Source organism: Leopardus geoffroyi, chromosome C3 (assembly GCF_018350155.1).
Source record: "Leopardus geoffroyi isolate Oge1 chromosome C3, O.geoffroyi_Oge1_pat1.0, whole genome shotgun sequence".
Lineage (NCBI taxonomy): Eukaryota > Metazoa > Chordata > Mammalia > Carnivora > Felidae > Leopardus > Leopardus geoffroyi.
This window is the reverse complement of record NC_059338.1, coordinates 133,122,477-133,137,034: the sequence shown is the minus strand read 5'-3', so window position 1 is coordinate 133,137,034 and position 14,558 is coordinate 133,122,477. Positions and strand designations below refer to the sequence as shown.

The window sequence follows — 14,558 nt, the reverse complement described above, 5'->3', positions numbered from 1 at the left end:
CATGCCAGCCAGCCAGCCATACTGTAGAGCTTACTCCCCCTCCCCGTCCACTCTTGATACAAACCACTGCCCTTCCGCCACTTTGGCTTCTCTCCCCTTTTACTTTACTTAGCTTTATTTTTTTCTTCATGGCACCTATCGCCATCTGACCCATTATGTATTTACCATTTACCTTCCCTACTAGAATGCAGGCTTCAGGACAGCAGAGCCTTTGTGGTGTTCGCTGCTATATCCCTTGTGCCAAGAACAGTGTCTGGATATAGCGGTCACTTGGGTATTTGTTAAAGGAAGGAATGAATGAATCTGTGTGTGATGGCGAGATGGGGGAATAAAGAGAGAAACAGTAAAGTGTCAGTTCTGAATGGGTTTCAGGTACAGAGAATTATCAGTGCAATTTACCAGCATTTCAGTGTATTGCAGTAAGTGCCTTAAAGTTACGGAGGACCTGAGACCAGGATTAGAACGTGGACAAAAACAGCAGCTCCCTGTAACGCGTTTAGCACAGTGCCTGGCACACAGTAAATGCTCAATACTGGTTAGTTATTGGATCTGAAGTAGTAACTGTCACAAAGACAAAATTAAAACTGACCTTCATCACTGGGCAAAGGGGAAAAATAAGCGGGATAAGAGATCTGAAGTAGAAAACAGGACTTTCCCTCTCCTCTTTTGTTAACATTGGGGCAGTATGAAAGTATATTAACTTCTAAAAGTATGACATAAATATATAAGGTACTCAGTAAATGACCAACTAGCTTACATAGTTGTGTAACTGAAATAAATTATTCTGAAAACGTACTTTTCCTCAATGAGCTCAATTAATGCTTTCTGTTTACCATTACTGATGCTTTTACAAATATCTCCTATGCCCCCAGTATGATCACGGTGCCAGTGAGTCACTACGATTTCCTGGATTGTTGTATTAAATTCAGTCAGAGCCTGCTTTAAACAGTTGATATATTCTGGAATTGCTGGTTCTCCAGTGTCAATGAGGATTCTCCTGAAAATTAAATGGAAGATAATCACACAATTGGAACAGAGAGTATCAGCATATGTCTCACATAGATAATTCATATTACATTTAAGAAACTACATAAATTGCTTGGCTTTCAACCTCCTCAAAAACCAACTAAAGGATACTTTGCCTTAACCACAGTAATCTCACTGTAAGAAAAGTTCTTTGAAAAAAACTTATAGGGGCGACTGGGTGGCTCAGTCGGTTGAGTGTTTGACTCTTGATTCCGGCTCAGGTCATGATCTCAGGGTTGTGGGATCAAGCCCCATGTTGGGCTCTGTGCTGACTGTGGAGCCTGCTTGGGATTCTCTCTCTCCCTCTGCCTCTCTCCAGAGCCTGTGTGTGCATGCTCTCTCTTTCAAGAAGAAACAAAAAACAAAACCAAAAAAAACCTATAGTTAAATGTGAGTCTGAACTTGGCAAGTTCAAGACACAATAATATTGAATACTTACATAGCACTTTAATATGGCATTGTTCTAAGGACTTTACATATTTTAACAATTATGTTCCTTATGAAACTATTTTTTTTAATGTTTATTTTTGAGAGAGAGAGAGAGAGAGTGCGCACGAACAAGCGGGGGGAAGGGCAAAGGGAAAAGGGAGACACAGTATCTGAAGAAGGCTCCAGGCTTTGAGCTGTTGGCACAGGACCCAATGTGGGGCTTGAACCCACAAACCACGAGATCATGACCTGAGGCGAAACGGGATGCTTACCCGACTAAGCCACCCAGGCCACCTCACTCCCATAAAACTATTTAAAATAGGTATTTCATGGGGTGCCTGGGTGGCTCAGTAAGTTAAGCCTCTGACTTCAGTAGCGGATGATCTCACAGTTTGTGAGTTTGAGCCTTGCATGGGGCTCTGTGCTGACAGCATGGAGCCTGGAGCCCACTTCCATTTCTACGTCTCTCCCTCTCTCTGCCCCTCTCCTGTTCACACTGTCTGTCTGTCTCTCTCTCAAAAATAAGCATTAAGAAAATGTGTTAAAAATAGGTATTTCATTATTATATCCAGAAATTAAGTAACTTGCCCAAGGTTACTCTGCAAATAAATGGCCAAACCAGCATTCAAACCCAGATATTCTGGCTCCAGAATGTGCTTTTATGCACTCTCTCTTTAATGTTTATTTTTGAGAGAGGGAGACAGCATGAGCAGGGGAGGGGCAGAGAGAGGGGGACAGAGGATCCAAAACAGACTTTGCGCTGACAGCAGAGAGCCCGATGGGGGGCTGGAACTCATGAACTATGAGATCATGACCTGAGCCGAAGTTGGAGGCTTAACTGACTGATCCATCCAGGTGCTCCTATCCACTCTTTGAGATCTTTTATGACATTCTCACATGTCTCATAGATATGGAAGAATTAGATTCAATGGTATTCCTAAAGAAACCTCGTCTTCTGCACTACATAAAAACTTACACTCAAGTTTTACATTGGTTCCCTTCCACATAAAAATGAAGGTAGGAGGGAAGCATGGGGAAATGTCTGAGTTGCTTTATTTCTTGACTTAGACAACCCTGTTATATTTTTTGGCTTTGTGGTTCTGAACCTTCCTTATACTTTGTTTGCCCTTCCTCACTATTTTATGGGATGATGTTCTTTCTCTGTGAGGTTTTCCTGAACTAAAGAACCAGCTCACAAACTTCTTAATTCATGCTGCTTCACAGTAACACCTCCCTAATTTATATTGGGGGAGAGAAGATTAGTCTTAATGAAAAGTCTGAGTCATTCATTAATATAATAACTGTATGAATTATCTACTATATGCCATGCCTTTCTTACAAGACAAAAAATTCTGTTTATACTTGTGGAGGGTGGGAAGAGCTATGAAAACAAACAGTAACAGTTGACAGATAAACAGTTCAGCATTCTGCAGAACATTAATATGGGGTAAATGACAGGAAGAAACCATATGGCTCTTTTATATTGGATGGCTTGTTTCCCTAACCCTATTCCCAGAGACCCAATAAAAACAAACTGTCTGCTTGCAGGATTGGGGTGTTTCTGTGTGTGTGTGGGGGGGGGGCATGAATGGCCTTATGGTCCACAGCCTTTTATCTACACCTTAAGTTCCACGGAGCAGTGGCCATACTTCACAAGTACATAGTATTCTAACTGTCCCTTCTGGAGACAGGGAAACTAGATGGTTATATTGGCCCAAGAATGCATTATGAGGTCCTGTAGGCAGTGGAAATGTAAGGAGGAGATGGTTAAAAAACATTGACACAATCAGCAGGATTTTTTTTTTTTTTTTTTTGAGGGAGACAGAGTGAGCGTGCACGCACATCTGTGCGTGCAAGTGGTGGGGAGGGGCAAAGAGAGAGGCAGAGAATCTTAAGCAGGCTTCATGTTCAGTGCAGAGCCCAACTTGTGCTTGCTCTTACGACCATGAGATTGTGGCCTGAGCTGAAATCAACAGTTGGACACTTAACCAGCTGAGCCACCTGGGCACCTCAACAGGATTTTTTTTTTAAACAACTGGAGTCGGAAGGGAAAGGAAAGAGTTGACGATTCTGTGGTTTCTAGGTGAGATGACTGGTATGTCATTAACCAGGACTGTAAACACTGGAGGGAACAAATGTGAGATAAATCTGGTTTGGGCCAGGGTGAATTTTGATGACATTCCAGCCATCTTCCCTTGCTGTTTCTCCGTAGCACCTATTACCATGTGACACATTATATACTTACATGTTTATTTATTTATTGCCTATCTCCATACCCTCCCACAACCTACAAATTTAAGCTGAGGACAGAAACCTTGTCTGGCTTTGCTGGAACCTAGATAGTGGCATGTACTAGGGAATAAATGTTTGTTGGAGGCAGTGGCTTTATTTTTATCTTATTTAATTATCAAAACAATCCTGAGATTCTTCTCTCATTATATAGATGAAGAAACTGAGGCCTTGACAAGTTAGACATATAAGTAATATAGTAACTTGCTCAGAGTCACAAACTCTAGCAGAGAATATAATTGAATCCATACCTTTCTAACTGCGATGCACATTTTCTTTGGATATGAGGAATATCCTTTGAGGTGGATACTATACAACTCTCATTGCACAAATAAGGAATCTGAAGCTTAAGAGAGTCAACTGTCTTGTCTGAAGTCATAAGCTAGGATCCAGATTTAGGTACAGAGTCTTAACTCTAGTTGCTACATTAGACTGCTTTTTCCTATTAAAAGATATACTATTTGCCATCAAGGGAGTTATAATTTTGATAGTAAAGGTTAAACTTGCAGCTTTTGGAGATTCTTTTTTTTTTTATGTTTATTTATTTTTGAGAGAGAGAGAAAGACAGAGCATGAGTGGGAGAGGGGCAGGGAGAGAGAGGGAGACACAGAATCCAAAGTAGGCTCCAGGACCTGAGCTGTCAGCACAGAGCCTGACGTGGGGCTCGAACCCCATGAACCGTGAGATCATGACCTGAGCCGAAGTCGGACGCTCAACTGACTGAGCCACCCAGGTGCCCCAGCTTTTGGAGATTCTTGAGCAGAGGAGGAACACGGAAACACTTGTCAGAAGATCTGGCTATTATTTGTCCACTCAAATGTTTACCGAATACCTGTGTACTGGGCATCACAGGATGGTTAGTAATGCTTAGGTAAATTTATTTGGCATACACAGGCTAATGAAAATAAGAATACCAGCTACAACTGCAGTTATTCAGAAATCTTTGAATCATAGTACTGAAAATGAAAAGAAAACCTAGAGAACCCTCATTCATTCATTCAGCAAATATTTACTGTACTACTGCACCATGTACAAAGCTCTGTGTGAGGTGCTGGGGATACAATGATGAGTAAGCCTTCATTGCACTTAGTTTGGTGGGGAGTGGAAGTGAGGAAAGACATGAAGTTTCTTCTTACACAAAAATTCATTTTTTGGAGGATAGATGGCGGTGTAGGAGGACGCTGGGCTCATGGCGTCCTGCTGATCACTTAGATTCCACCTACACCTGCCTAAATAACCCAGAAAACCACCAGAAGACTAGCAGAATGGATTCTCCAGAGCCAAGCGTAGACGAGAGGTCCATGGATGAGGGTAGGAAGGGTGGCGAGGTGGTGCACGCTACACGGACTGGCGGGAGGGAGCCGGGGCGGAGGGGCAGCCCTCTGGCAAAGCAGAGCCCCCGAGTCTGGCTGGCAAAAGCGGAGGGGCCAGACGGAGTGTGTTCGGACAGCAAGTGGGACTTAACACCTGGAAGGTTATAAGTTAACAGCTCTGCTCAGAGAATGGGAGGGCTGGAGGACAACGGGAGGGAGAGTTGTTGAGCCCCGGACGACAGAGCGCAGCTTGGTGGGGAACAAAGGCGCTTGCCAGCGCCATCTCCCTCGCCCATCCCCCAGCCAATATCCCTAAGGGAACCGATTCCTGCCAGGGAACTTGCCTGCACCGCGCAAACACCCAATGCTGTGCTTCTGCGGATCCATCCCTCCAGCGGGTCTGACTCCCTCCCCGTGCTGCAGGGCCCATCCCGAAGCATGTTTCGAAGGAGAAGCGAGCTGAGCCTACCCCTCCCGCCCCTGTGCGCCTTACCAATCCACCCCAGCTAATACGCCAGATCCCCAGCACCACAAGCCTGGCAGTGTGCAAGTAGCCCAGACAGGCCACACCACCCCACAGTGAATCCCGCCCCGAGGAGAGGGGAAGAGAAGGCACACACCAGTCTGACTGTGGCCCCAGTGGTGGGCTGGAGGCAGACAATCAGGTCTGCCTGCGGCCCCGCCCACCAACGCAAGTTATTCAAGACAGCACAGGGGAAGTGCCCCGCAGTCCCACACCACTCCAGGGACTATCCAAAATGACAAAACAGAAGAATTCCCCTCAAAAAAAACCTCCAGGAAACAATGACAGCTAACAAACTGATCAAAAACGATTCAAACAATATAACAGAAAGTGAATTTAGAATAATAGTCACAAAATTAATCGCTGGGCTTAAAAACAGTATAAAGGAAAGCAGAGAATCTATTGCTACAGAGATCAAGGGACTAAGGAACAATCAGGAGGAGCTAAAAAATGCTATAAATGAACTGCAAAATAAAATGTGGATGACCACGGCTCGGATTGAAGAGGCAGAGGAGAGAATAGGTGAACTAGAAGATAAAATTATGGAAAAAGAGGAAGCTGAGAAAAAGAGAGATAAGAGAATCCAGGAGTATGAGGGGAAAATTAGAGAACGAAGTGATGCACTAAAAAGAAATAATCTATGTATAATTGGTATTCCAGAGGAGAAAGAGAGAGGGAAAGGTGCTGAAGGTGTACGTGAAGAAATAATAGCTGAGAACTTCCCAGATCTGAGGAAGGAAAAAGGCATTGAAATCCAAGAGGCACAGAGAACTCCCTTCAGACATAACTTGAATCGATCTTCTGTATGACATATCATAGTGAAACTGGCAAAATACAAGGATAAAGAGAAAATTCTGAAAGCAGCTAGGGATAAACGTGCTCTAACATATAAAGGGAGAACTGTAAGACTCGTGACCGATCTCTCTACTGAAACTTGGCAGGCCAGAAAGGAATGGCAGGAGATCTTCAATGTGATGAACAGAAAAAATATGCAGCCGAGAATCTGTTATCCAGCAAGTCTGTCATTTAGAATAGAAGGAGAGATAAAGGTCTTCCCAAACAAACAAAAACTGAAGGAATTTGTCACCACTAAACCAGCCCTACAAGAGATCCTAAGGGGGGTCCTGTGAGACAAAGTACCAGAGACATGGCTACAAGCATGAAACCTACAGACATCACAATGACTCTAACCCCGTATCTTTCTATAATAACACTGAATGTAAATGGATTAAATGCGCCAACCAAAAGACATAGGGTATCAGAATGGATAAAAAAACAAGACCCATCTATTTGCTGTCTACAAGAGACTCATTTTAGACCTGAGGACACCTTCAGATTGAAAGTGAGGGGATGGAGAACTATTTATCATGCTACTGGAAGTCAAAAGAAAGCTGGAGTAGCCATACTTAGACAAACTAGACTTTAAATTAAAGGCTGTAACAAGAGATGAAGAAGGGCATTATATAATAATTACAGGGTCTATCCATCAGGAAGAGCTAACAATTATAAATGTCTATGCCCGAATACGGGAGCCCCCAAATATATAAAACAATTACTCACAAACATAAGCAACCTTATTGATAAGAATGTGGTAATTGCAGGGGACTTTAACACTCCACATACAGAAATGGACAGATCATCTAAATCTAGACACACAGTCAATAAAGAAACAAGGGCCCTGAATGATACTTTGAATCAGATGGACTTGACAGACATTTAGAACTCTGCATCCCAAAGCAACAGAATATACTTTCTTCTCGAGTGCACATGGAACATTCTCCAAGATAGATCACATACTGGGTCACAAAACAGCCCCTCATAAGTATACAAGAATTGAGATCATACCATGCATACTTTCAGACCACAATGCAATGAAGCTTGAAATCAACCACAGGAAAAAGTCTGGAAAACCTCCAAAAGCATGGAGGTTAAAGAACACCCTACTAAAGAATGAATGGGTCAACCAGGCAATTAGAGAAGAAATTAAAAAATATATGGAAACAAACAAAAATGAAAATACAACAATCCAAACGCTTTGGGATGCAGCGAAGGCAGTCCTGAGAGGAAAATACATTGCAATCCAGGCCTATCTCAAGAAACAAGAAAAATCCCAAATACAAAATCTAACAGCACACCTAAAGGAAATAGAAGCAGAACAGCAAAGGCAGCCTAAAGCCAGCAGAAGAAGAGAAATAATAAAGATCAGAGCAGAAATAAACAATATAGAATCTGAAAAAACTGTAGAGCCGATCAATGAAACCAAGCGTTGGTTTTTTGAAAAAATAAACAAAATTGACAAACCTCTAGCCAGGCTTTTCAAAAAGAAAAGGAAGATGACCCAAATAGATAAAATCATGAATGAAAATGGAATTATTACAACCAATCCCTCAGAGATACAAACAATTATCAGGGAATACTATGAAAAATTATATAAAAACAAATTGGACAACCTGAAAGAAATGGACAAATTCCTAAACACCCACACGCTTCCAAAACTCAATCAGGAGGAAATAGAAAGCTTGAACAGACCCATAACCAGCGAAGAAATTGAATCAGTTATCAAAAATCTCCCAACAAATAAGAGTCCAGGACCAGATGGCTTCCCAGGGGAGTTCTACCAGACACTTAAAGCAGAGATAATACCTATCCTTCTCAAGCTATTCCAAGAAATAGAAAGGGAAGGAAAACTTCCAGACTCATTCTATGAAGCCAGTATTACTTTGATTCCTAAACCAGACAGAGACCCAGTAAAAAAAAGAGAACTACAGGCCAATATCCCTGATGAATATGGATGTAAAAATTCTCAATAAGACACTAGCAAATTAAATTCAACAGCATATAAAAAGAATTATTCACCATGATCAAGTGGCATTCATTCCTGGGATGCAGGGCTGGTTCAACATTCGCAAATCAATCAACGTGATACATCACATTAATAAAAGAAAAGATAAGAACCATATGATCCTGTCAATCGATGCAGAAAAGGCATTTGACAAAATTCAGCAACCTTTCTTAATAAAAACCCTCGAGAAAGTCAGGATAGAAGGAACATACTTAAACATCATAAAAGCCATTTATGAAAAGCCCACAGCTAACATCATCTCAATGGGGAAACACTGAGAGCTTTTACCCTGAGATCAGGAACACGACACTGCTGTTGTTTAACATAAGTTGGAAGTTCTAGCATCAGCAAGCAGACAACAAAAGGGAATCAAAGGCATCAAAATTGGCAAAGATGAAGTCAAGCTTTCACTTTTTGCAGATGACATGGTAGTATACATGGAAAATCCGATAGACTCCACCAAAAGTCAGCTAGAACTGATACATGAATTCAGCAAAGTTGCAGGATACAAAATCAATGTACAGAAGTCAGTTGCATTCTTATACACTAATAATGAAGCAACAGAAAGACAAATAAAGAAACTGATCCCATTCACAATTGTACCAGGAAGCATAAAATATCTAGGGATAAATCTAACCAAAGATGTAAAAGATCTGTATGCTGAAAACTATAGAAAGCTTATGAAGGAAATTGAAGAAGATATAAAGAAATGGAAAAACATTCCGTGCTCATGGGTTGGAAGAATAAATATTGTCAAAATGTCAATACTACCCAAAGCTATTTACACATTCAATGCAATCCCAATCAAAATTGCACCAGCATTCTTCTCGAAGCTAGAACAAGCAATCGTAAAATTCAGATGGAACCACAAAAGGCCCCGAATAGCCAAAGTAATTTTGAAGAAGACCAAAGCAGGAGGCATCACAATCCCAGACTTTAGCCTCTACTACAAAGCTGTAACCACCAAGACAGCATGGTATTGGCACAAAAAGAGACACCTAGACCAATGGAATAGAATAGATACCCCAGAACTAGACCCACAAAAGTATGGCCAACTCATCTTTGACAAAGCAGGAAAGAACATTCAATGGAAAAAAGACAGTCTCTTTAACAAATGGTGCTGGGAGAACTGGACAGCAACATGCAGAAGGTTGAAACTAGACCACTTTCTTACACCATTCCCAAAAATAAACTCAAAATGGATAAAGGACCTGAATGTGAGACAGGAAACCATAAAAACCCTAGAGGAGAAAGCAGGAAAAGACCTCTCTGACCTCAGTCGTAGCAATTTCTTACTTGACACATCCCCAAAGGCAAGGGAATTAAAAGCAAAAATGAACTACTGGGACCTCATGAAGATAAAAAGCTTCTGCACAGCAAAGGAAACAACCAACAAAACTAAAAGGAAACCAATGGAATGGGAAAAGGTATTTGTAAATGACATATCAGACAAAGGGCTAGTATCCAAAATCTATAAAGAGCTCACCAAACTCCACACCCAAAAAACAAATAATCCAGTGAAGAAATGGGCAGAAAACATGAATAGACACTTCTCTAAAGTCTAAAGAAGACATCCAGATGACCAACAGGCACATGAAAAGATGCTCAATGTCGCTCCTCATCAGGGAAATACATATCAAAACCACACTCAGATATCACCTCACACCAGTCAGAGTGGCCAAAATGAACAAATTAGGAGACTATAGATGCTGGCGAGGATGTGGAGAAATGGGAACCCTCTTGCACTGTTGGTGGGAATGCAAATTGGTGCAGCCACTCTGGAAAACAGTAGAAGGTTCCTCACAAAATTAAAAATAGACCTACCCTATGACCCAGCAGTAGCACTGCTAGGAATTTACCCAAGGGATACAGGAGTGCTGATGCATAGGGGCACTTGTACCCCAATGTTTATAGCAGCACTCTCAACAATAGCCAAATTATGGAAAGAGCCTAAATGTCCATCAACTGATGAATGGATAAAGAAATTGTGGTTTATATACACAATGGAGTACTACTTGGCAATGAGAAAGAATGTAATATGGCCCTTTGTAGCAACATGGATGGAACTGGAGAGTGTGATGCTAAGTGAAATAAGCCATAGAGAGAAAGACAGATACCATATGGTTTCACTCTTATGTGGATCCTGAGAAACTTAACAGAAACCCATGGGGGAGGGGAAAAAACAAACAAACAAACAAACAAACATAGGTTAGAGTGGGAGAAAGCCAAAGCATAAGAGACTCTTAAAAACTGAGAACAAACTGAGGGCTGATGGGGGGTGGGAGGGAGAGGAGGGTAGGTGATGGGTATTGAGGAGGGCACCTTTTGGGATGAGCACTGGGTGTTGTACAGAAACTAATTTGACAATAAATTTCAAAACAGAAAACAAAAAAAAAAAAAAAAAAGAAAAAATCATTTTTTTCTCCACTAAGACAAGGACCATGAAAAGCATAGAGTGCTAACACAGTGCATTATGTTAACCTAACATGGTCTAAGGGGCCAGGGACAGCTTCCTTGAAGAAATATTTTGGAAGAGGTCATCCTGAACTCTACAGGATGAGTGAAGGTAGCTTGGTAAAGAGGAGAGGGATAAGTAGGAGACTTAGGGGAAAACCTGCATGAAAGCCAGGGGGCAGAATGAATACAACCCATCTGGCTGGGATGGAGAAGGGTTGTAGATGAGGTTGATGAGACAAGTGGAAGCCACAAATGCAAGACCTTCTAATTTTAATTTTGAAAATACTATTCCTGCCACATGGGGGAGAATGGGTTAAAGAAGGACAAAAACAGTTCCAGAGAAGCCAGTTAGGCTTTCTAGAAGCGTAAGCAACAGTCATACTGGCGCAGTCTGGGTGACAGAAGTGGACATGGAGAGATCCTCCAAATGGCATGGAAGTGTGTGCAGGAAGCTGAGAAGTGGCAGGGAGGGTGCTAAGCATTTGCACCGATCAAATGTGGGGATGGTTCTGTTTACCAAGATATGGATGACTGGAAGAGGACCAGGTTTGGTGGAAAGCACAGGAGTTCAGCTTGTGAAACACTGAGTTTCAAGTGGCTGTGTCATCCAAGTAGAGATTTAAGAAAAGGAGCTGGATATCCTAGTCTGAAGATCAAGTTTGTATTTCACCTAAACTGGAGCTATAACATTGGGAGCTATTAATGGATAGATAATACGTGAAGCCAAGGAAGTAGACAAGATCCCCTAGATAGAGAATATAGCATGAGAATAGAAGAGAAACTACGATTATATCCTGAGGAACTCACACACTTAAAGATGTGGTAAAGAGGCTGATTCTATAAAGAAGATTGAGAAATAATAGCTAGAGAGGTAAGAGGAAACCAGGAGACTGTGGTGTTAGTAAATCGAGGGAATGGTCAATAGTGTCAAAAGGTACTGAAGTCCAAGTAAGATAGGAATGGAGAAATATCATTAGGTTTGGTGATATAAGTACCACCTGTGATCTTAGAACTGTTTTGTGCAGAACAAGTGGATACCAATATCTGATCTCTTATTTGTACCAAATTAATATTCATCTCTTGTCACCTGACTTCTACTTTATACAGTAGAGTAACATCATCTGCACGTTATTCTAGCTCCACTGTATGAATTCATCATATATATGTCATATAGGAGTGATTCCACTGGCCATTTCACCCCATGAGTTGACGTGAGTGGTAACGTATAAAGTGGGAGACTATGAAAGTTTCCCTTAGTCACTTCCAGGTTCTCTATGTCCCTTTTACCACAAGCACTCTGCTACAGTGAAAGTGATTCCAGTGTTTAAAGATATAGTACGTATTTTCCATACAACATGGCCCCTAAATGCAAGCCAACTTCGTCATCTGGTTTTCAAACAGAACCAGCCATCTGCTTCACTGCTGGAAGAAAAGCAGGCTGCACTGAACTCATTGTTAGATAGTACACGACCTCCAACTTAGTGCCTCCTAAGAGACTTCTCAGGGTAATTCTGACTATATTCCATTTTATCATGGTACTGACGTGGGAACTAGTTTAAGATGACACGCTGAAGAGAGAAGAAATGCCTAGGGACTTCCTGGGGTGAGGGAGTCCCAGCCAAGACAGAGTCTATCCTAGCTCTGAGGTATGTTTTCTGCTGAATTTTCTATCCTTCTAGTTCTGGAGGCAGCCCAAAGCAAAGCTTTTGTACCTACTTGATCCTACCTTGTTACTCTGAACTTAAGTTTTGTTTTCCTGACTTTAGCATTTCCGATTCCTTAAGTTTTGTTTTCCTGACTTTAATACTCCCACTTCCTTTCATCCTGCTCCATCTAACATTCAGCAAATACAGCAGACACTTCAAATGAAAACTCCAAGTATTCTTACTAAACTGTTTTTGGAAATCACATCTTGAAATATACGATTAAATTCTAGGTTCAAGGAAAACCATTATCTTATTTTTATTTTGTATTACATAGGATATATACTAAAGACAAAGCCTACAAAAACTGTTCCATGCACATTTGTGCAGTACAACACCTCCCCACTTCTGCAGAATTACACTAAAACAATGCAGCTGAATAAGAGAAAAATCTTAGAAATACAGATAGGTTATTCCACCAACAAAATAACTTAAATGAGGCCACACAATAGTAACAAAACCCAAAATCTGTTAGTGGGCTCCTCTTTCCCAAGAGCTGGGCGGGGGGGGGGGGGGGCTCTAGGCTTGAGCAATTTGCAAGCAAGAAAATCCTGCCCTCTGCTGCTGAATTAAGAAAAAGGTCTCAGCACAAGAAATCTACTTTCGTGAAGGGCAAGTTATACTCTGAGCAAAACACTAGGTCAAAGGCAGAAGGTGAGCAAAGTAAACGCTTTTCTGGATTACTAACTCTAGGCGATCCTAATTTCTCAACATCTTAAATACACTCACTCTGACATTCAACATCAAGCAAAGTAAGTGGGGTTTCAAAAACAGGAAGGTTCCCCCTCCCCCATTATTTCTCCCCCATCGGCTATTTGTCAGTTAGAGGGGCTATCACCCGGTACTACAGTGATTTAGGGGATGGCTGGAATCCGGGCATCTGACGGTGGTCCTGAGTGGGGCAGCCTGGCCCGGGCAGGTCACCGAGCTCCAGGGTGCCGGCTCACAGCCTCTCCGTCTCCGGCGAGCAGTCGTCGCAACCCCAGTTCCGTGTGTCCCGCAGGCCCGGGTGTTTGTCGGAGAGGAAGAGGGACGTTTACCTGCTGCCGGTCCCTACCAAGTAGGTGTTGGTGCCCTGCAGGGTCATGGGTCCCGGGTTACAGCCCAGAACGCGCACCACCCTGCTGGACAGCCGCTCGATGTGCTGCAGGATAGCCGACATCTCGGTTTCCGCCACCCGCCGACGCGCGGAGACCAGAGCGCGGAACTGGTGAGTAGGCTCGGGGCGGGGCCGGCAGTCAGCTGACGCCGCGCTCGCCCGACGGGAGGAGAACTCAGCTGTGCTGGGGGCGGGGCCAGAGGTCAAAGGACGCCTCCCGGGCTGCGCGGGCACAGGCGGGAGGGTGGGCGAGCGAAGGCGCGTGGCTCGAGGCCTCTTGAGGCCGGGTTGGGTTCCGGCTCGTCGGGCGCTGTCACCTGTCACAGGGCCTGGTGCCTTCACAGGGATTTGTGTCCAGACAGGCGAGTTCATCTCAGTGGTCGAGAGACGTTTTAACCCAGGAAGTCTTGTAGTGGAGCAAAGGGCAGGCAGGTGTGGGGTTGGTTACAAAACACTAGCACCTCGTTGTTTTTAGGCCATGGCGGTGTGTGTGTGTGTGTGTGTGTGTGTGTGTGTGTGTGTGTGTGTGTGGGAGAAGGAGCTTGTGAATCTTTTATAATAGCGGCAGCTAATATTTACTTAGTCCTTACTGCTATGCTGAGTGCTTTCTCTAGACACTATTTAACCCTCACAACATTAAGACGTAGGCGCTATTTTTATGGCCGCTTTACAAATGAAAAACGATTTGGAGACTTGCCCAGGTGACAGCGATGAACCCCTGCTCAGCGTCTGCTGCTTTGCCCCCATCTGGTCACGCTCAAGGAGCTTGTCACTCCCTCTGCGGGCCGTGTTCCTGCCCAGACACCTCGGTCGGCCTTGAGGAGTTGTGTGCCTAAGACCTAAGGGAGTTATTTTCTCTATAAGGAGTCCATTTCTA

General features: G+C 42.9%; 1 protein-coding gene across 1 annotated transcript in view; it reads right to left on the bottom strand.

Moving 5' to 3' along the window:
* The window catches only part of LACTB2 (lactamase beta 2), a 32,501-nt gene extending 18,682 nt beyond the window's left edge, over positions 1–13,819 (bottom strand). The window contains exons 1-2 of the mRNA XM_045454948.1: positions 13,623–13,819; positions 834–997 (exon numbers count right to left, since the gene is read on the bottom strand). Of these exons, the coding sequence (XP_045310904.1) occupies positions 834–997; positions 13,623–13,744 (286 nt within the window). The 5' untranslated portion in view covers positions 13,745–13,819. The remainder of the gene's footprint in view (positions 1–833; positions 998–13,622) is intronic.
* Positions 13,820–14,558: the final 739 nt, after the last annotated feature.